Source organism: Pelmatolapia mariae, linkage group LG22 (assembly GCF_036321145.2).
Source record: "Pelmatolapia mariae isolate MD_Pm_ZW linkage group LG22, Pm_UMD_F_2, whole genome shotgun sequence".
NCBI classification, from domain to species: domain Eukaryota; kingdom Metazoa; phylum Chordata; class Actinopteri; order Cichliformes; family Cichlidae; genus Pelmatolapia; species Pelmatolapia mariae.
Window position 1 is genome coordinate 10,061,649 of NC_086245.2, and position 20,783 is coordinate 10,082,431.

At 40.5% G+C, this 20,783-nt stretch overlaps 1 protein-coding gene across 1 annotated transcript in view; it reads right to left on the minus strand.

Annotated features, from left to right (window-relative positions):
* LOC135932439 (interferon-induced very large GTPase 1-like) overlaps nt 1-19,194 on the minus strand; it is a 34,075-nt gene extending 14,881 nt beyond the window's left edge. The window contains exons 1-3 of the mRNA XM_065469933.1: nt 19,116-19,194; nt 18,879-19,005; nt 14,447-14,564 (exon numbers count right to left, since the gene is read on the minus strand). Of these exons, the coding sequence (XP_065326005.1) occupies nt 14,447-14,564; nt 18,879-19,005; nt 19,116-19,194 (324 nt within the window). The remainder of the gene's footprint in view (nt 1-14,446; nt 14,565-18,878; nt 19,006-19,115) is intronic.
* Between the last annotated feature and the right edge of the window lie 1,589 nt (nt 19,195-20,783).

Here is a 20,783-nt window from a genome sequence, read left to right on the forward strand (position 1 = left end):
AGTGATGATACCCAGCCCTAGTGAGCAGCCTAGGCCTGACAGAAGTGGATGTAGCTGTGGGTAATAAGAAAAGATGAAAAGAACTATTGATAACTTTTGTGTTAAGTTAAGGCCTGATCCTTCTGAAATTCATAGCCAGCTCTGACACAGTGCCATCAATCTTTGAATGCTGAAAAAGCAGCAGTGTATCCAGAAAACACACTTCATGCTGCAATAAATGCACTGCCCAAGTGTCCCCTCTCCCCACTGCCTTTCAGCAGCAGGCAGCAGCAAACAGGTCATCAGAGGAGGCCAAGCTGATGATTAAGTTTAACATTTTCTACAATATTGACAAAGCACTTTAAGCACAAGATTGTTAGTTAATAATTTAGAAATGAATATTGTCTGTATGGACTTCCCCCCAAAGAAGGTGCACATGTAAAACTGCGGTGTTAAGCGAAGCGGTTGAAAAATTTGAGTGCGCCTAACTTTTGTGCCGGTACGCCTAAATTTTTTAAGTTAGGCGTACCGGTGCGCCCATGTCAAAAAGTTAGTCTAGAGCCCTGATATTGTATTTGGGGTTCCTAGAGTATTTAAAAGTAAAATGGGAGGAAGAGCTTTCAGCTTTCAGGCCCCCCTTCTGTAGAATCAGCTTCCAGTTTGGATTTAGGAGACAGACACTATCATACTTTCAAAATTAGGCTTTTAAAAGGTTCCTTCCTGTTAAAAGGGAGTTTTTCCTTCTAGCTGTCGCCAAAGTGCTTGCTCATAGGGGATCATATGATTGTTGGGTTTTTCTCTATATGTATTATTGTAAAGTCTACATTACAATAAAAAGCGCCTTAAGGTGATTGTCGTGATTTGGTGCTGTATAAAATAAATTGAATTGAAAATTGAAATGTAGACAAAAGAACATGTTTTAAATTCTCTTTTGCTCCATGTGCCCTACATCAGCGGTCCCCAACCCCCGGGCCTCGGACTGGTACCGGTCCGTGAGTCATTTGGTACCGGGCCGCGAGAGTTGAGGCTCAGGTGTGAAATGTATGGTTTTCAGGGTTTTTATCGGTTTTCAGCGTTATTTTGTTATCGTTTTTATCGTTAACTCTGTTTTCCTGGGTCTTTTCACGTGTGTTATGAATAAATCTTACTTTTTTCGGTACCGGTACTAGTTTTATTTTGTTGTATTTATCCGCGACACCTTAAAGGCCGGTCCGTGAAAATATTGTCGCGCATAAACCGGTCCGTGAGGCAAAAAAGGTTGGGGACCGCTGCCCTACATAACAGATTCAAACTAAATACATTAATTTGAATTAGATTTTTATTTTAATTTCAAAATTAATGTGAAAAGTATATTAATAATTCGGTGTCCAACTTAACAGCCTGAGGTGAGTGGCTTTTATTTTTATATTTTTAAATGTTATTAAAATTGAATTAATTGAATAGTTAATATAATTTGACTTTCAATTAAAAAAATATTGTTATTAAAGCCTTGAAAGAAATATGGTCTGAGACAGTGGTTCTCAAACTGTGGTACGCGTACCACTGGTGGTACTTGGGTTGTCGCTAGTGGTATGTGGGAAATCTCCAATTTTTTTTTGAAGAATAAATAATATGCCATTGTAGAGGTATGCAAAGATGACACAACAGTTCCTGAGGCTCTTCTGGGAGCCGGAGTCGACTAGAAAACGTCTCCCTGAGTGTGAGTCCTCTATGAAGAGCAGCCTTTCCTTAAAGTCAGCGGTCACGGCTGCTACAGAGCACTGGCAGGCTTGCTTCCTTAAAACTGTAGGCGGCAGAAAGCACCGTGCTGCAGTGCCAAAACACTGTTGGTAAAAACACAGCCCTTTTCTGTGGTGCCGTCGTGCCGTGATCCCAGCCACCATTGATGAGTCAGAGGAAGAGGTGAGTGAAGAGGAATCCTCCATCATCCATTCCTAGCAAGGACAGCATGCTCTCCATGAGCTCGAGAGCGGTACCATCACCCAGGCCTGATAGAGACAGGAGTTTCCTGGCCCGCTCTGCATTGGAGAGGGATTAGCGCCGCAGCAGCAGCGCCTTGAGAGCGATGTATTTCCCTTGGGTGGGGGGATCCCAGAGGACACATGCGGGTGGACAGTGGATCCAGCGAGGCCACCACATAATGGTATTTCGTGTCGTTGGCTGAAATGCCACAAAGAGCAAACTGAACTCCAACGTGCACAAACTATGCAGGAGGAACTTGAAGCCAAAAATCCGGCAACTTAACCACCACAGCAAAAATTAAAACGTACAGCCCTGCTATCACTTCCAACATAAATGATGACAGAAAACTAAACAACAGTGATGTTTGTAGGTTACTAAAGTTGAGCTAGCTGGTATATAATGAACACGTGTAAGTGTAAGTTGTTTTTTTTTTTGCCTGTCCCGTTTGTTACTTTAGAAATCTGAATTATTGTCTGAAGGCCAAGAAAGATGCCCAACAGATTTATTTTACCAAGTGGCTCATTATGGCTTTGCTGTATTGGTCCACTTGATTGACCTTTTTATTAATAATAATAATCATAATGTATACTTTATTGATCCCTGTGGGGAAATTCCTCGCTGCATTTAACCCATTCACTCAGTGAAGCAGTGAGCAGCCATTGGGCGCCGGGGGAGCAGTGTGTACACTCCTGTAACACCTGTAACATTCAGCAGTCGCCTCATTGTTCTGACACACACAACAAAACTATTGACTACACTACACACTAACTACACAAGATTTGCGCTAAACGTCGCAAATCTCTCATATCTCAAAACACCGCCGTCACTCCTAAAACTTCCCCCCTTCCTAAACAACTGTTGCCATATCATTTTTTGATTGGTTGACATGGTACATTTTTCCACCAATAGGAAAGGGTGGGGGGTTTGGTTTTGCTCACAGGCAGAGAGCGCTTTTGAGCGTTTTCCTTATAAAACACCGTTTTTACCATTTCTTCCGCAGTAAATATAAACAACTATAGTATTCAGGAAAAAACCAAAACCAAACATTGCATATATTTTTTTATCATAACTCTGGTTTTACATGGCCTATCAACACAATTTAAAAACTGGTATAAAGTCCACACTGTTTCCGTCAGTTGTTCTGTCTGTCCTGCTCACATCTCCAATGGTTGTACACGTTGTCATTAACGTGGCTTCACTCCACATCAGCCACGCCGCTTTGCTAGCTAAAACACCAGTGTCAGCACATAAGGACGCTGTCATAACCTGCCAACGACGTTGATTAGCTGTGTATATATGAATGTGTCAATAGAAAATTGTACTTAGTAGTCAGTATAAGCTTTTAATGACATAAGTTTACTTGTGATATAATGCTGCATGATGATCTTTTCCTTGCTTAGAACTGATTGTTCTTTATGAAACGTGTTCTGATATTTGTATCTGAATGTTTCCACAGCGATAGTAAGAAGTTGAACAAGCAGTTCTGACCTCACACACACACACATACACACACACACAATCGCATCATTGGCTGGACTATGGGATAAGGTGGCATCGTTCTAATCCCATACGGGAGCAGCCAGTCACTTACTAACACTGCAAAACAGAATTGTAAACGTATTTATTTTAATTTCAACTCAGGTTAGATTTATTTATTTATTTATTTATTTATTTTTATTTTTTTTTTGTGCGCAACGCAGAGTTTCTGTGAGCAGAGACCGTGCCAGCAGTGCGCAATTGCGCACGCGTGCAGCTTAGAGGGAACATTGGTTATAACAGCGGTTCCCAAACTTTTTTTGCTGGGCCCCCCTTTGTTTTACAAGAAATATGTTTGCCCCCCGCCCCCCTGGCGCGCACGCACAAACACATCCTCCAACCACACACAGCCATATTTTGCTCCATTGCGGTTTATTTCACACTTCAAACATTTAGTAAACAATTAAGCGAATACAAGTAATCTGCAATAAATTACAGGTAGTAAGAAAGTAAACTACTAACTCTTTTACGCTACGTCCACACCTACACGGGTATTTTTGAAAACGCTGTTTTGTCCACACGTAAACGGCATTTCGAATCACCGAAAACGGAGATTTTTTAAAACTCCTTTTTTGCGTTTACGTGTCGACGAGGAATACAGAGTTCGTCACGCAACATCAAAGGTATGTGCCAGAGGTGTGGACTCAGTCACACGACTTGGACTCGAGTCAGACTCGCGTCATTAATTTTATGACTTTAGACTTGACTTGAAAAATGTTCTAAGACTTGGACTTTTACACCAGTGACCTGGGACTTGAATTGGACTGGTTTACTTGAAAAGACTTGATATTTCACCCCAAATCTAAAATTTAACACGCATATTATATAGAAAGTGTGCACCATTAATTCAATTCATTTATTCAAACCACACTCCACACGTATGTGTGCGTGAGCTAGGGTTGCCAACCGTCCCTTAAAAAACGGAATCGTCCCGTATTTAGAAACAAAAGTACACGTCCCGTGTTGAGCTAATAAGGGACGCACTTTGTCCCGTAATACAGTGAGAATCAAAAGTAGTCTATAACTTTTAATGGAATTAACGCTTTGTTTGAAAACATAATTCCCAGCCCCTCTCCTGCTTTGTGACCAATGAGCTGACAGCACACTTATGACAATTCGAGTATGACAATTCAGATTACCGCTTATCTCATTGGTTGAGGAAAGGTTGCTTACGGAGAAAATACCGGAAGACAACAGATGACCACAACAAGAAGCATGGCCAACAGGGAAACAAACGCCGACACTGCGGTGCAAGTCTCGGACGACAGTACACCTAAAGCTGGGCAAACACTGTGCGATTTTTTCAGTCACGTTATTCAGCTCCTGCTCAAACTGCACGATTGACTCGCAGGGGTTATAAGTTCGTAGGTCACGATGCAGGGTCTCACACTATACCGCCCGATGCTCTGATGCGACCTGAGTGCTCACACTGTGCCTCCATAAAATGAAGGTTATAACAGAAAATCTGTCGCTCACTCTCCCTCTCTGTCTTTCACTCACACAGACACGCGCACCACCACCATCAACTTTGCTAAATTGCTAATGAAAAACATTGATCAGGCAGTTGTGATTGAGCAGCAATGTAAATCCAACTATTTTCATGGTTGTTGTGGTCGTGATAATTTTGTGATGCCACATCGAAAAGACTCGGCTGAGCTTTCCAAAGTTCTACAATTGTTTGTGTCCAGATCACATGCTGTACAGCCGTGCTGCTCCATCTTTTTCACCGACGTTTACGTGTTTGCGCGTGAGCAGTGTGAGCGGCTGCGGTGACACCCTCACGAGCGATTGATGATCGGGAGCTGGTCGTGAGGTGTTAATCGCTTCTCGTTACCCCACGTATACTACACGATGCACGATGAAGGCCAAAATCGGGCCGATCACCAAATCGGTCGCACGACTCAAAAATCGTCTCAAAATGGGCCAAAAAATCACATAGTGTATGCCCAGCATTAGACCAGCAATGTTTGTTCCCCTCAGAGAAAGAAAAAAAAGGCTGCAAAAGTACAGGGAGGAATGGGAAAAGGAAAACACCTGGCTGGAAAAGTGCACGATAACACCTATAAAGCGCACTGCACTGTGTGCCGGCGCACTTTTCCATAGGCATGCTTCTAATGGTGGGCACATGAAGAACATGAGGGGCGTGAAAGCTCGGGAACCCTTAATCAATTTTTTGTCCACCAGGCCACGGCAAAAGCAGATATGGTATGTAAACACTGGTTTGTTTTTTTTAAACCCTCTGGTTAAGGTTAATATGGGCATGTGCAGTGAATATCAGCGCTATGTGGCCAGAAGTGTGATAATATAATTTATTTTGTGTAATAAACAACTGCAAGGATAGACGATTACAACAAATAGATGACTAATACATAAAAGTAATACATAGATGAATAATGATGATGAGTTATGATGCGTAATCATGGGAACAAGTGAGTTTACAAACAGACTGATTGGCATTAGAAAAGCTGAAATAATACCTCAACTGAAGCCAGTTGTACTAAATGCACTATATGTGCACTGTTATAAGAATGTTTTTCGTTCTATTGTTTTCTATTAATTTATATAATTTTAAGTTGAGCAGGACAGAGTTCTTTTAAAGAAAGATTTACTTATATTCTCAAAAGTTAAGCATGACAGGCTTCTGTTTAAGAAAGAGACCTGTTTTAATAAATGGCTAAATGATCATTTGTTTCCCATGTGTTCATATCACAAAGAATATGCATCTACTTAAATTCAAGTCAAATGGTTTAAAAAATAATTTCACACACAAAAAAACAGAGCTACAAAATTCACCACACTGGGAAGGGTGAAGACAACTGGGTTGCCCGGCCCTGGCCACGAGGTGTCCCTTATTTATTTTTCAGGGAGTTGGCAACCCTAGCGTGAGCTGTAGCACAGCCAATCAAATTAACCAGATTTTTTTTTAAGAAGAAAAAAAAAACGCTCAAAAATGCTGCAAGGAGTTATTTTTTTCAGGTACATAAACTATGAAGTAGTCAAAAAAAACGGAATGCAATATGCAAAACATGCAAGAAGAGAATCACAGACAGAGATGGAACAACTTCCAACTTTGTCCGACAGTTGAAGTTGCATAAAGAACGGTACGTGGTGCTTCGCTTTTGCTACGATGAGATTGCTGACTTCATCTAACTTTGTGATGTCAACTAACTTTAATGTGTATGATATTTTTGTCATGCTATTTTAAAGCCGGTCCTACAAGCGCATCCAAGAATAACATGCAGCTTATCTCAGAATTGTCGGTGAAAATTATTCTTGGAGTTAAGTTTAATTGAGCTGCATTTTATAGAGGTGCAATTTCACAATTTGTGTACATTTTCTAAGTTCACTATTTCGTCATGTGTTGAGAAAAACAGAGATTTAAAAATCACATGGTCTAATATTTACATTTAGCATATAACTGCAACATTCTTTTTTTCGTTTTTTTTTTGTTTGTTTTTTTAAAGACTCGAAAGGACTTGAAATTCAAAGTTTCAGACTTGTGACTTTACTCGGACTTTTACACCAGTGACTTGAGACTTGACTCTGACTTGCCTGACATTACTTGAGACTTGACATGTGACTTGAGGATAAAGACTTGAGACTTACTTGAGACTTGCAAAACAATGACTTGGTCCCACCTCTGGTATGTTCCTTTTTTCACGTCATGCTGTGTGCACGTTATTGTTTACATGAGATGAATTGCAGAATGGCAGATAGAGACAAAATACTGTTACTGTTAATCTATCTATCTATCTTCAGGTTTTACATGCTTACATGTACACACGTAGTTACTGTCCCTCCATTTAGAAAGGCAGAGGCGTCACAGTGTAATTATTTTAGGTAGCTGTTTTTTTTCCCTATGTAATAATATTCAACATTGCTATCAATACATTTTTCAAAAAAAGCCTCTCTGTGCAAAATGGGTTTAAAAACATAAACAGCTGTGGGATACTGTTTGTCTGTGATTAGAACCAGGAGAACAAATTGTGGCAGGATCAGCCTGATATTATTTGTATCCCACTGTAACTTTACTGTATAAAGAGCTAACATCTCCAAAATGTCAGGAGTAGTTAGTCATTACAAGAATTGTTTGTGAACTAAAAATCAAGAATGTGGGATACTGTTTGTCCGTGATTTGAACAGCCCAGCGCTGCTCCCGACGCAGGGAAAGCTTATTCTGCAGGGGAGACCTACCTTGGCACTTGTGCAGGTGAAGCCAAAGGGAAGATATGCTTCACCATATTTTCTAGTCTTTGGCTTAGAATGAAGTTGGTTTGGAAACATATTCAGCTATGCTTCATCTCCTGCTTTGTGTTTGTGTGGGCGCCCCGTGCTAGCAGTGTCCAAGCATTTTTTCCCCCCCTTTTCATACCGCACCCCCCCTGCAATGGCTCTGCGCACCCCGTAGTGGGCGGGCCCTATGGCGTTATTTTTGTGCCACTATTCTGAGCGCACGTAAAAAAAGTTTGCAGGTGCAAGTGTTGTATTTTGAGGAGAAATTTATTTTGAGCGAAGAAAAGCTGAATTTGAGTGAACAAAATTCATTGCTGCGTGCAAAAAATGTATTTCCGTGTTTGCTATTATCCATACACACACACAATAGCAGCTCCTCTCGCTCAGTTTTTGCATTTGCGCTCGCTCGCAATGTGTTGCTCGCGCTCTCAACATTTCTGCCTGTGTGCGCTCAACTCTTTCTGTACACCGTTATATTTGTGCCACAAAACCAGCCAATCACGGACTTGGATGCAAAAAAATCTTATTAGCTGTTCTGGTATCCAATCAGCTCGAAATGACGAAATGCATCCATTTCGTCCAAAACTCAAACAAGGCAGTGGCGGAGGAAGACAGAGTGGCGGAGTTTGAAATATTACTCTTTCTGGGTCACAAAATAAACTTTTAAGATATTTTCATGTGAGAATGTTGCTGTGTAAACTTCTAATATCTGCTCGATTTATCAAGACATCACATATTTGCATAACTGCTCTAACGTTTTCGGAGATGCCTGTTACCCACCAGCTGACCGGGTGGTCACTCGGGTTAAATATAATATATAAGGCTGAACTGACAAAAAAATCACCGACTACACCACCAGGTATTATAGGAAAAACCATAAAGCCTTTGAACTAAAACAAACGCTGTTGTGACAGTGACGTACACTGTCTTGTTGGTATATGTATGATTTGTATCACCTTCATCTTTCCAAACTGATATCATGAGCAGCAGCTTTACAGCTGTGGCTCCAGCAAACATTAGCTGATACTAGAAATTAATGTTAAATAAATTCTAACAACAGCTTATCAAGCTTGAACGTGCTGCTGTTGTTGTTTAGCGCAACATCCGCTGGTTTCCTGTTTCTGGCGCAAAGTGGGCGATAAACAAACAAGAGAGACGATCAGCTGATCATTGATCAGTTTCATGATTGAAGTAGCAACAGGAGAGGGAGGGAGAGAGAATGAGAGAAGAAGAGGCAGCTGTGCAACGTAAAGACAGAATAACTCCAGCTCTGTGTCTTTTTATCATTCTAGCTGAAGTACGGGACTAATCGCGTTCCTTTTCCCCTCAATACGGATGTATTGTAATTGGTCCAGCCCAGAGTTGATCATGACCACCTTTCATTGTTTATACCGTTACAAAAACAAACAAACATAAAAATGAAAAATCACCATCGGCCCACCGGGCAAATGCCCAGTATGCCCAATGGCCAGTCCAGCTATGCGGTCAGCTGGTGGGTAACAGGCATCTCCGAAAACGTTAGAGCAGTTATGCAAATATGTGATGTCTTGATAAATCGAGCACATATTTGAAGTTTACACAGCACCATTCTCGCATGAAAATATCTTAAAAGTTTATTTTGTGACCCAGAAAGAGTAATATTTCAAACTCCGCCACTCTGTGTTCCTCCGCCACTGCCTCTTTCGAGTTTTGGACGAAATGGATTCTGGGATATTGCATTTCGTCATTTCGAGCTGATTGGAGACCAGAACAGCCAATCAGATTTTTTTTGCATCCAAGTCTGTGATTGGCTGGTTTTGTGGCACAAATATAACGGTGTACAGAAAGAGTTGAGCGCGCACGGGCAGAAATGTTGAGAGTGCGAGCAACACATTGCGAGCGAGCGCAAATGCAAAAACTGAGCGAGAGGGGCTGCTATTGTGTGTGTGTATGGATAATAGCAAACACGGAAATACATTTTTTGCACGCAGCAATGAATTTTGTTCACTCAAATTCAGCTTTTCTTCGCTCAAAATAAATTTCTCCTCAAAATACAACACTTGCACCTGCAAACTTTTTTTACGTGCGCTCAATTCTTTTTTACGTGCGCTCAGAATAGTGGCACAAAAATAACGCCATAGGGCCCCACACTTTGGGAAGCTCTGGGTTATAAGGAGTTTTGGATCTCTGCATGACTTACACATGACTTCTTAATGACATCAAAAGGAACAGTGAGCAATGGTAGCACCTCAGGATTTCCCAGAAAAAATGGGGTTGGGCCACTGAACAGCAATGCACTATTTTTCTACAAATCAGCAGGAAACCAGTGCATTTCTGCTGCTGTTGTTTTATCCTTCTTGTTGTTGGAAAACTAGGCTTAAGGCTTTCATATTTTGTATTCACACATGTGGTCCTTAATACATTTCTATTGCAGGTCTATTTTTAAATGCAAATGTGGCTTACATAGTGACAACTGAGCAAGTGAGTGACAACAGAGTCATACCATAAACAAAGCAGCTAAACAAAAGATTGATGATATTTTATAATGAATTTATTTGATTTACTGCATGAATCGTTGCAGCCCTAAATTGCCGGGTAGCCTTACCTATACTAATGTAATTGATTTACAAAATGATATAAATCTAAAGCTTTAAGTTAAATTTTATCTGTGCATTGTAAGATTAATAGCATGTTAATTTTAACAGTGCACACACAACCCATCCCTCCAGAAATCTATCCTCCACTCATACAATTTGCAACTAGTTAAGAGGATACCTGCCTCATTAATGCACTTTTATTCTAGCAAACTGAAAGGGGTTGGTACAGGAAAGATGAAAACTGATCAAGCTCTTTGTCGCTGACTGCAAAACACCACTGTGGTGCAATGCAGGAGAGAGAAAATGAGAACAGAAAATGATACAAAACTGTGTACTTTACCGCAACAACAACACTACCCCAAACAGGAAATGACAGACTTCTCTTTTCCTTCTCCTCACCTGCCGTTGCAGTCCTATCACGGTCCTCCATCTCAGTGACTTCTTAGCTTTGCTGGAAATCTGTGAATCATACATGCAGAGAGTCTATTAAATAAAATAAATAAAACTGGTTTATATTTCTGTCTGCACCGTATAGAGAAATAACAGCACATCTTGTCACTGGTGTTGAAATTTACTGAGATCTCAGGACATTAAAAACCTTATGATTTACATAATTTTCAAAAGTATTTCATCTCAAAGATTCTGAATCTGAAAAATGTTACACTGATTTACAGTGACCCTTCTGCCATCCAATGCATCTTTACATACTTTTAAATGCACAGCTATTCTCTCTTTTTTGCATAAACTCACCTTCTGGGTTCTGGTTTGTGCAGATGCAACTGCCTTCTTACGAATCCTATCAGATCTTGTCTTTATATACAGTGAGATCAGTAACATTTGATGCTACCTTTACCTCTCACAAACTCCTCCCACCTGCTTTCAACCAATGGGAGATGTTATGAAAGGCATAAGAAGTTGGGGGTCTCTGCATAAACATGACTTCTTAATGAATAAAAGGAATAGCCATGAGCTTCAACCCATGATTTCTAAGAAACCATGTGACTTAGAGGAAAGATATGTGGTTGGGACACCTGCCAACGCAACACCGGACACTTGTTTCCTTTAACCTCCTAGGACCTGGTGTCCACATATGTGGACATCACATTTTGGGTTGTTTAGACCAAAATACAAATTTCTGCTCTACAAGGACCTGATATCCACTTACGAGGTCATTATACTGCCACTGTTCTATCGAACTTTAAAACAAATGTCCTCATATGTTGTTCTCATTTCTCTTAGAAACAAAAATCAGATAAAAAAAATTATCTAGTATTTCTTTGTTTTTACATTCATCAGGTCCGAATCAGTGCAAATAGCAAAGAAAAATTAAAAATCGATGACATGAAAGAGTTTGGGTCTTAGGAGGTTAAATATGCACTCACTGAAGATTATGCTTTGCTCAAGCACTGAACAGCTCAATATAGGAACTTACATTTTTGTTTGACCATTTAAATTTCATTTTGTGGGATTTCGTAGAGTGGTAAGACCTTGTTTCATTGAGAAACATTTCAAGTCATAAAGCATGTTCACTTAATCTTGGTTGTATAATTTTTCATGAGCTAGACAAAAGACGATTTTTAAGACAGCTTGTACTGAGGAAAACAATACAACACAGATATTAGTAATGGACAAATACAGGACTATGTGAGATAGGATAGGAAGATGTACATAAATGTCCAACGACATGTGTATAAAACATATGTGGGCCTCAATTTGCTGACCTATTTGATGCATCTCCTCTAGAGCCAGCAAAAAATAAGCTTTGCCAGGCAGTGTCTGAGTGATGTTAAACAGGTGCAGCCATTTTCAACATTAAAGCAACAAGTTAAGCAAGCAGTGGCAGACCTGCAGATTTGCACTCAAAGATTCACAGAGGAAGTGAAAATATAATTTTTTCTTTTTAAAAAGCCACAGAACACTCAGAGATGAGAGAGAGCGAGGGACAGAGAGAGAAACGTGACATTTGCAACCATGTGTACATGACTACACAGAGGGGACGCAGGGGGAGACACAGGATGATGACAAAGATTAAACTGACTGGGCGAAGATTACAGATGTTGAATCATGTTATCAGTAAACAAACAACCTACTTCTAAGTCACATGGTTTCTCCCATAATACAATGAACGCTTGTTCTTCACTTCTCACCACCAAGTTAGCTCTGTCTGAATTAGCTTTGTGAGCCGTGCTCCAGTGAGTGTTGCACAGAGTTCAAGTCTGGAAACCGATTGCTACTTCCTCGGAGCAACACGTGATCTGGCCATAATGAAAGACAGATGTACAGGATGTACCGTCCTGCTTTTTGCTGCTAAGAAAGAACTAGTAAGGAAAAGCAACAAGCAGAGATTTCTTTGGGCCAAGAAGATAACTTGGCCTCTACAGTCACCTGACCTAAACCAATCGAGATGGCTTGGGATGAGTTGGACTGCAGAGCAAAGATAAAAGTGCCAACACGTGCTCAGTATCAATTGGAATTCCTTCAGGACTGTTGGAAAACCATTTCAGGTGACTACCTCATGAAGCTCATCAAGGGAATGTCAAGAGTGTGCAAAGCAGTAATCAAAGCAAAGGGTGGCTATTTTGAATAATCTAAAATATAAAACATGTTTTGAATTATTTCACTTTTTTGTTTACTATATAATTCCATATGTGTTCATTCATAATTTTGATGCATTCAGTGGGACTCTACAATGTAAATAGTCATGAAAATAAAGAAAAAACATTAAATGAGAACATGTGTCCAAAATTTTGACTGGTAGTGTATTTTTTCACAAGAGAGTGTAGAAAAAAAAAAAAAAAAAAAAAAATATATATATATATATATGAACACCCAGCACGCCCCTGCGGGCGGTTAATCCTTCAAGCTCGGGTCCTCTACCAGAGGCCTGGGAGCTTGAGGGTCCTGCGCAGTATCTTAGCTGTTCCCAGGACTGCGCTCTTCTGGACAGAGATCTCCGATGTTGTTCCCGGGATCTGCTGGAGCCACTCGCCTAGCTTGGGAGTCACCGCACCTAGTGCTCTGATTACCACGGGGACCACCGTTACCTTCACCCTCCACATCCTCTCGAGCTCTTCTCTGAGCCCTTGGTATTTCTCCAGCTGACTGAAGTTTTTTTGATATGTCATCCAGCTCAGCTTGTTTTCTTAGTAACAGATCTGATTTGTCATGTTTGTTCTTCAAAGCCAAGACCTCAGACCGCTTTTCATCATAACTTTGGAGAATTGAAGAAAGATCATCTGTGGAGAGGGCATCTATGAAGATCTGAGTTCATTTTAGGAAATACTGTCTGTTGGTGGCAATGATGAGAGACTTCCAAAGAACATCTCCATCAGTTTACTGCAGGAAGCAGCACATTGTTTCTGACATATGTTCATCAGTTCTTTTTGCTTTTGACTTTTCTCCATTTCAATGTCTTCTATGAGTTGAAACATTTCTCTGTGTATTTTGCTCCACTGATGCCACAGTTGGCCTTGACAAGGGAGAAATTAATCTTTGATCTTTGAGACATCCATGTTATCCTTTTTAAGCAGATCGGTTATTTTCTTAGCAGCAGATTCCCCTTTTTGACAGGCTGGGTCATTTTCATCCACTCTGATTCCAGAGAGCTCAGCCATAGTTTCAAGCTGGAAGGATGGTTTCAAGCTGGGACCATCAACAGAAGAGAAAACCTCTCTAATGATCCTTTTCAGGTGTTCAGATACATCTGAGTGGTTTTTGAGGCCCATTATGTACTTTCCATTTTTTATCTTAACAGCATCACGACTGTCATCAACAGTGAGATCTCGCAAAAGTTTTGCGAGATCCTGTTCTTTATACAGTGAGATCAGTAACATTTGATGCTACGATTGCCTCTCACAAACTCCTTCCTACGGAGCCCTGCAGGGGACATGGGAGAAAAAAAAAATTACGATGAACTTTTGCGAGATCTCGCAAAACAAACTCGGGATCTCGCAAAGCTTTTGTGAGATCTCGCAAAAGTTGAATTCCAACAATGGTGGCAGGTACTTAGTTATAATATTACTGTTTCTGGGTCACAAAATAAACTTTTAAGATATTTTGAGGCGTGAATGTAGCTGTGTAATCGTCAAATATCTGCTCGGTTTACAAGACATCACATATTTGCAAAAGTGCTCCGACGTTTTCGGAGATCTGACACCCACCATCTTGAAGCTAACGGGAGGTCGAGACCTACTACAGCCGGGAGGAACACCGCTCTCCCGGCACATCGTGTCTCGACCTCCCGGTCGGCTTAGAGCTGGCGGCCTCCGAAGAATGCGGCTAAAAGTTTTGCGAGATCCCGAGTTAGTTTTGCGAGATCTCGCAAAAGTTCATCGTAATTTTTTTTTTCTCCCATGTCCCCTGCGGGGCTCCGTAGGAAGGAGTTTGTGAGAGGCAATCGTAGCATCAAATGTTACTGATCTCACTGTATAAAGAACAGGATCTGGCAGGATTTTTAAGAAGGCAGCTGCATCTATACAAACCAGAGCTCAGAAACTGAGTTTATGCAAAAGAGAGAGAATAACTTGTAAAATCTGTGCATGTAAAAGTATGTGGGTCCATTAGATGGGAGAAGGGTCACTGTAAATCAGTGTAACATTTTTAGTCAGAATCTTTGAGATGAAACACTTTAGCCTGAAGAGGATGAAAATTATGTGAATCATAAGGTTTTTACGGCCCTCAAATCTCAGAAAATTTCAACATCAGTGACAAGATGTGCAGTTATTTCTCTGTCTGGTGCAGACAGAAATACAAACCTTTTTTTATTTATTTTATATAATAGACTACCTGCATGTATGATTCACAGATGTCCTGTAAAGATAAGACGTCGCTGAGATGAAGGACCAGATGTGGAGAAGGAAAAAATATTTCTATCATTTCCTGCTTGGGGTAGTGTTGTATTTGCTGTCACGTACACAGTGTTGGGTTTAAGTCAACCCTGCTGCTTAATGCAGAAACTGTTACTGAAAGCAACCACACAGACACCACAATAGTTTCACTTGCAAGGGGAGCGCATTGGCTGAGTGTTGCTCTCACACGTCCACTCAAAAAAACTCACATAAGTTTCCAGAAGCTTCAAAATAATCCCATATAAGGCAAACACTTGATTGGTTATACAGTATCTTTTTCAAGCAGCATGTGACTTCCTCTAACTATCAGCATATTCAGTCCTTGCAGAACATGTCTTTCTGGTGAGATGACAGGAACTGGCAGGTGCGGTCGCGGTTTCAGTTCCTCTATCTTGCAGGACTCTGTGAGTTTAAAAGGTTACAACATGAGACAGTCTGGCAGGTTCAATAGGTCATGTGTTAACAGTTTATAGGCACTTGTTTTTAATTTTTATTCTTTACACGTAAATCTTTTAATTAATGACAATCAATTTCTCCAAAACACAGTTTTAGATCATTTTCTGTTCCAATTTTCTCTCTGCTGCAGTGCACCACAGTGTTGTTATGCAGCCAGCTGCAAACAGCTTGATCAGTTTTCATCTTTTCCATACTGACCTCTTTCAGTTTGCAAGAATAAAAGTGCATTTTTCAACAACAAGACCAATTGACAACAGCAGCAGAAATGCACTGGTTTCCTGCAGATTTGTAGGAAACTGGTGTGGTGCTGGTCAGTGGCCCAACCACATCTCTTTCTTCCAAGTCAGATGGTTTCTGGGAAATCCAGAGGTGCTGCCAATACTTCCCAATTTTCTTTTGATGTCATTAAGAAGTCATGTATAAGTCATGCAGAGACCCAAAACTCCTTATAACTGTCATAACATCTCCCATTGGCTGAAAATAGGTGGGAAGAGTTACAGGCAAACATAGAATCAGACGAACAGGGCCTGGTAGGATTTATAAGAAAGCAGCTGCATCTGCACAATAGTGGTGGGCGGATTGATCCAAATATCGATTGTATCGATACCAAGTCGGCATCGGTATTGGATCGCTACTAGCCAGGTGAGATTGATTCTTTACTTTAAGTTCTGCTTGTGTTTGCAATGCTGTGGTTTTGGAAAAGACGAAACAGCCAGGTGTGTTTAGATGTTCCACCTTCATGTGACGTGACTTAGACGCTTTGGGGGTTGTTAAGTTGTTTACATATTATTTATATTTTCTCCAGTTGTTGTTTTTGTTGTTGAGAAAGTTGAGAAGTGCAAACCCACCCTCAATTTTAGATTTTTGAAGATGCATCTTATTAAGCCTTGGGCGTTTACCTTGCCATAAGTAAGATGAGTACACAGAATCCACCTCATTGAAAAAAGTGTTGGTAATGAAAATGGGTAAGGCCTGTGAAAGGTATAAAAATTTGGGTAGAATGGTCATTTTAATTGAGTTGATACGTCCTACCAGAGAAATAGAGAGTGGTGTCCAGTTGGTAAGGGAACGCTTCACTTGTTGCAGCAATGCACTCACATTTTCTTTGAAAAGGTTTTTATGGTTTTTTTGTCACTGTGATTCCCAAATATGTATTTTTTTCCTTTCAACTCTAAAGGGCAAGCTGGTGAAGTCTAACATACTTGCTTTGCAACTGGCCACAGCCAGTGTTGCCAACTCCTCAGTAAGGAAAATCGCTATTGGCTGTCCCAAAAGTCGCTAGAAGTTGCTACGTGACGTCATCGCCAAATTTGCATAATTGGTCATGCCTATGTAGTTGTAACAGACGCCGTAGGAGAGAGAAATAACATTGTGGAAGAGACATAAAGTGAGTAAAAAATGCCCTAAAAGCATTTAGAATATATTTTGAACTACAAATTAAATTTCTTTTAGCAATTATTGTTTTTTAATGTCACAATTCCAACCCTCCCCCTTTATCTGGGCTTGGGACTGGCAAAAGTGACCCAAAATAGGGTTTTGGAGTGTGATGTCACGGGAGGGGGCGTGGCCAGGATTTTGGGTTGAGGCGCCATATTTGCAGGCCAAACAAAGCGCTAACAATTGAGAGGAGCGAAAGCACACGGATAATATCAGCTATGGTTCGTACTTGCTGTGTGGTCAGTTGTAATGTTAGAACGCACGCCCGCCAAGGGAATAAGCTTGAAAATGGGCTATCTTGTCATTGTTTCTTCACCTGGAAGCAACATGAGGGAGCTCATGTATCGGATGTTACCAAAAGAAGGCGTCTAGCCTGGATTGTTAGGGTGCCTGGGTCGTCGACCCAGTGTCTTTGGTTCTTTGATTTTGTTTATTTCATTATGTTCTAGCTTTCTTTGTCTTATGGGTTATTGGATTATTCTAAGTTTAGGTTCTCTGTGGTTTTTGTTAGAGTTCTGGTTTTCTGTCTGTGATCCATAGTTGCTGTCTCCCCTGTCTGCTGTATCCCCGTGTCAAGTCCGCGTCTCTGTTATATTTCCTGTTTTACTTTGAAGGTCCATTTCTTATGTTAATGTGTCTGGTTTTGCTTCCCTTGTCTCGTTAGGCCTGATTTGTCCCAGCTGCGTTTCCCTCCTATCTCTCATTCTCTGATTGCTCCCTCTGTGTATTGAAGCCCTGTGTTTTCCTCTGTCCGTGTCGCGATCTACTGTCTTATCATGCTCTGTGTTCTGCTTGTCAGCCTGTTTGGTTTTGTAGTTTTCAGTTTAGTTTTTGGTTTTGTTTTACAATAAATCTAATTTGAGTTTACCTTCTATCTCTGTGAGTCTGCACTTTGGGTCCTCCTTACCACTAGTGATGGGTAGATTATTTGTCCTTTATTTATCCAGGTAAAAAATCTCATTGAGATTAAAAGTCTCATTTTCAAGAGAGACCTGGCTTCATGACAACAAAAGTCAAAATACGCATACCACATAAATATACAACGTTCAAAACAAATACAATATCCCATAACAACATGTGCAAAATATACAACAGCAGATCAAACCAGGAGTACATTAAAAACAATCACACTGAGTAAAAGAGCCACTCTCTCGTTCCTTTAAAACAGACTTAAACTCTCCCAAAGTAACCAATTCCGATAATCTCAGTTCCTTCTGCAGATCATTCCAGGAAGCAGGGGCAGCGTATTTAAAAGCCTTTTTCCCCAATTCTGTTCTGATCCTAGGGACAATCAACTGTATTGTATTGTGAGAACGAAGGCTGTAGATGAGGCCTCATGAAGCGTTTCAGCACATTCCCCAAACTATATCGATACTGTGTCGACACAGTGTTGCTGTTTTGCTCCATACTGACACCTGCTGGACCTTAAATATCATTGCAGGCAACTTACTTGAGACTCACAACAGACACTGATTCAATGACCTAGTCATACTTGTATACACTGTAAGGTATTGTACTTTACATGGAATCATTTTATATCTTTTGCATTTCAAATATTGCAGACATATTTAAAATATATTGGGAATGACATTAAGTGAAAATTAAAATGAAAGTATTGTGAATGTAATATTACCCATTTAAATGTAATTGACTCAGAGTTTATTATACATTTCTATTCAGAAAAATAAGTTTATCCAATGTTTTTGCATTCAGTCTACTGCGTTTTTTTGACACCATTTCCCCAACTTTGGAAAACACATGCTCACAGGGCACAGATGAAGCTGGGATACACAAAAACTGTAAAGCCAGGTGGAAATGGTTCGGATAAGATGTCTTCCTATTCCCCCAGTACATTAAAGGATCCTCTGATCCTGGAATGTTTCTCTCCGCCAAGTAGCGCTGGACCTCAATGATGGAGTCTGCTGTTGCATTATTGGTTTGTCTGCCAACTTCTTCATCGAGCCGCTGCAACAGGTTTTCTGAAATATTAAAAAAATGCATGGCTGTTTTAGTTTTTGTCATTTACCCCAAATTAGTACACGTTAGCATCAAAATAAATGTTCGAATAAGCTGATAATACTGATCTTGCCTGGACCAGGTGACCACTCTGATGAAGGTCCAGGCTGTGGCTCAGATGTTGTGCGGGCAATTACTGCAGCACACTCCATTTTCAGGCGATTGACTGCCTCACTACACTTGGAGGAACTACGAAATCCGAAAGTTTTAAATCTGGGGTCTAAAAGTGTTGATAGGGTCAACACACTTAATGACTCCAGATTAGAAGCAGTGTCTGTGACACGACGCCTAAGTTGGTCATGGAGATGGGTGGCTGCTTGTGTGTGTAAATGTAAAGAGTTCCGCTCAAGTGCACAATATAGCATTTTCATCATCAGGATGACCTATGATTCTGAAACTCTCTTCTCCTCAGACAACTCCACTGTGGCCTGATGGAAAGGGGCCAGCACAAGAAGTGCTTCCCTTATGATGTTACACTCATCAGCCGTAAGTGGAGTTAAATCTGTTGGAAGAGAAGCAAGAGATACCCAGACTGGTTCTTTCTCATCATGTAGCCATGACAGCATCTGATATGTGCCGTTCCAACGTGTTGGTACCTCGTTGATAAGTTTCAAGACAGGCCGTCCCATCTGCTGCTGCACTTGAGCAAGCTTTTCTTTGGCTGTAGTGCTGGATCTGAAGAATGATACGATTTGTCTAGATTTGTCTCTTATGGATGAAAGTTCAGGGGTTTGATCACATGATTTCTTGACTAATAAATTGAGTTTGTGTGCAATGCAAACTGAATGTCGAATTTGGAGAGTTCTTGTTGCTGCAATCATGTTTGGTGCTGCGTCGGTCACAAGACACCTTACCTTATTTGTGATGGCCCAATCATCCATCATGCCCGTTTTGAATTGGGCCAAATTGTCTGCAGTGTGACTTTGTGGAAAGTGTTTCACACCCAACACAGATGTACACAACTGCATATTCTCATTAATGTAGTGACAGCTAAGAGCCAAGTAAGCCTCCATGTTCAAAGAGGTCCACATGTCAGCTGTTATACTCACTGCCACAGCTTGCTGTACTTCCATTTTCACTCGTTCGAGTTCCTCCGTATGTTTTTTGGCTATCAATTCCTTGACGGTCTGAAGATGAAACAAAATTATATCAGTATGCAGTACTTAACATCAGCTACCTGATGAGACATTGTCTATTGTCTATTCAAACCTTTCTGGTTGGCAAAATGTATGATGGATCAAGGACCTGAACCCCTCACTCTCCACAATACTAAGGGGTTGGTAGGCCTTTATAATAAAATTCAGGACTGCCTGGTCCAGAACAGTCTTCCCAGATGCTTGATTTCAAAATAATAAAACACATATTAATAAAAAAAAATGATGATAAAGCTGTTCAATGTCTATATAGGCCTACCTGTGTTCATTCTTGGTGTGTATGTCTCCTCATTTTCATGTTTGGCTCTGTAATGCCTAAACATTGAGGAGGTGCTTTTGTTTGTGTAAGAAAGCTCCGCAGAACAGAGGGGACATTTAACCTGCATAAAATGAAATAAATAATTTACTAATATAATATATGAACTAAATAAGTCAGTATTACTCTTTATAGCCTATAAGTTTTATTTTCAATGCACTCTGAGGTCATAGCAAATTAGAACAACCATCCTAATGAGTAATTTTGTAGAACTACATTCTATTACTAGAGTTGCTAATTATTTGGCATTATTGCGGACAAACCAGCCTAT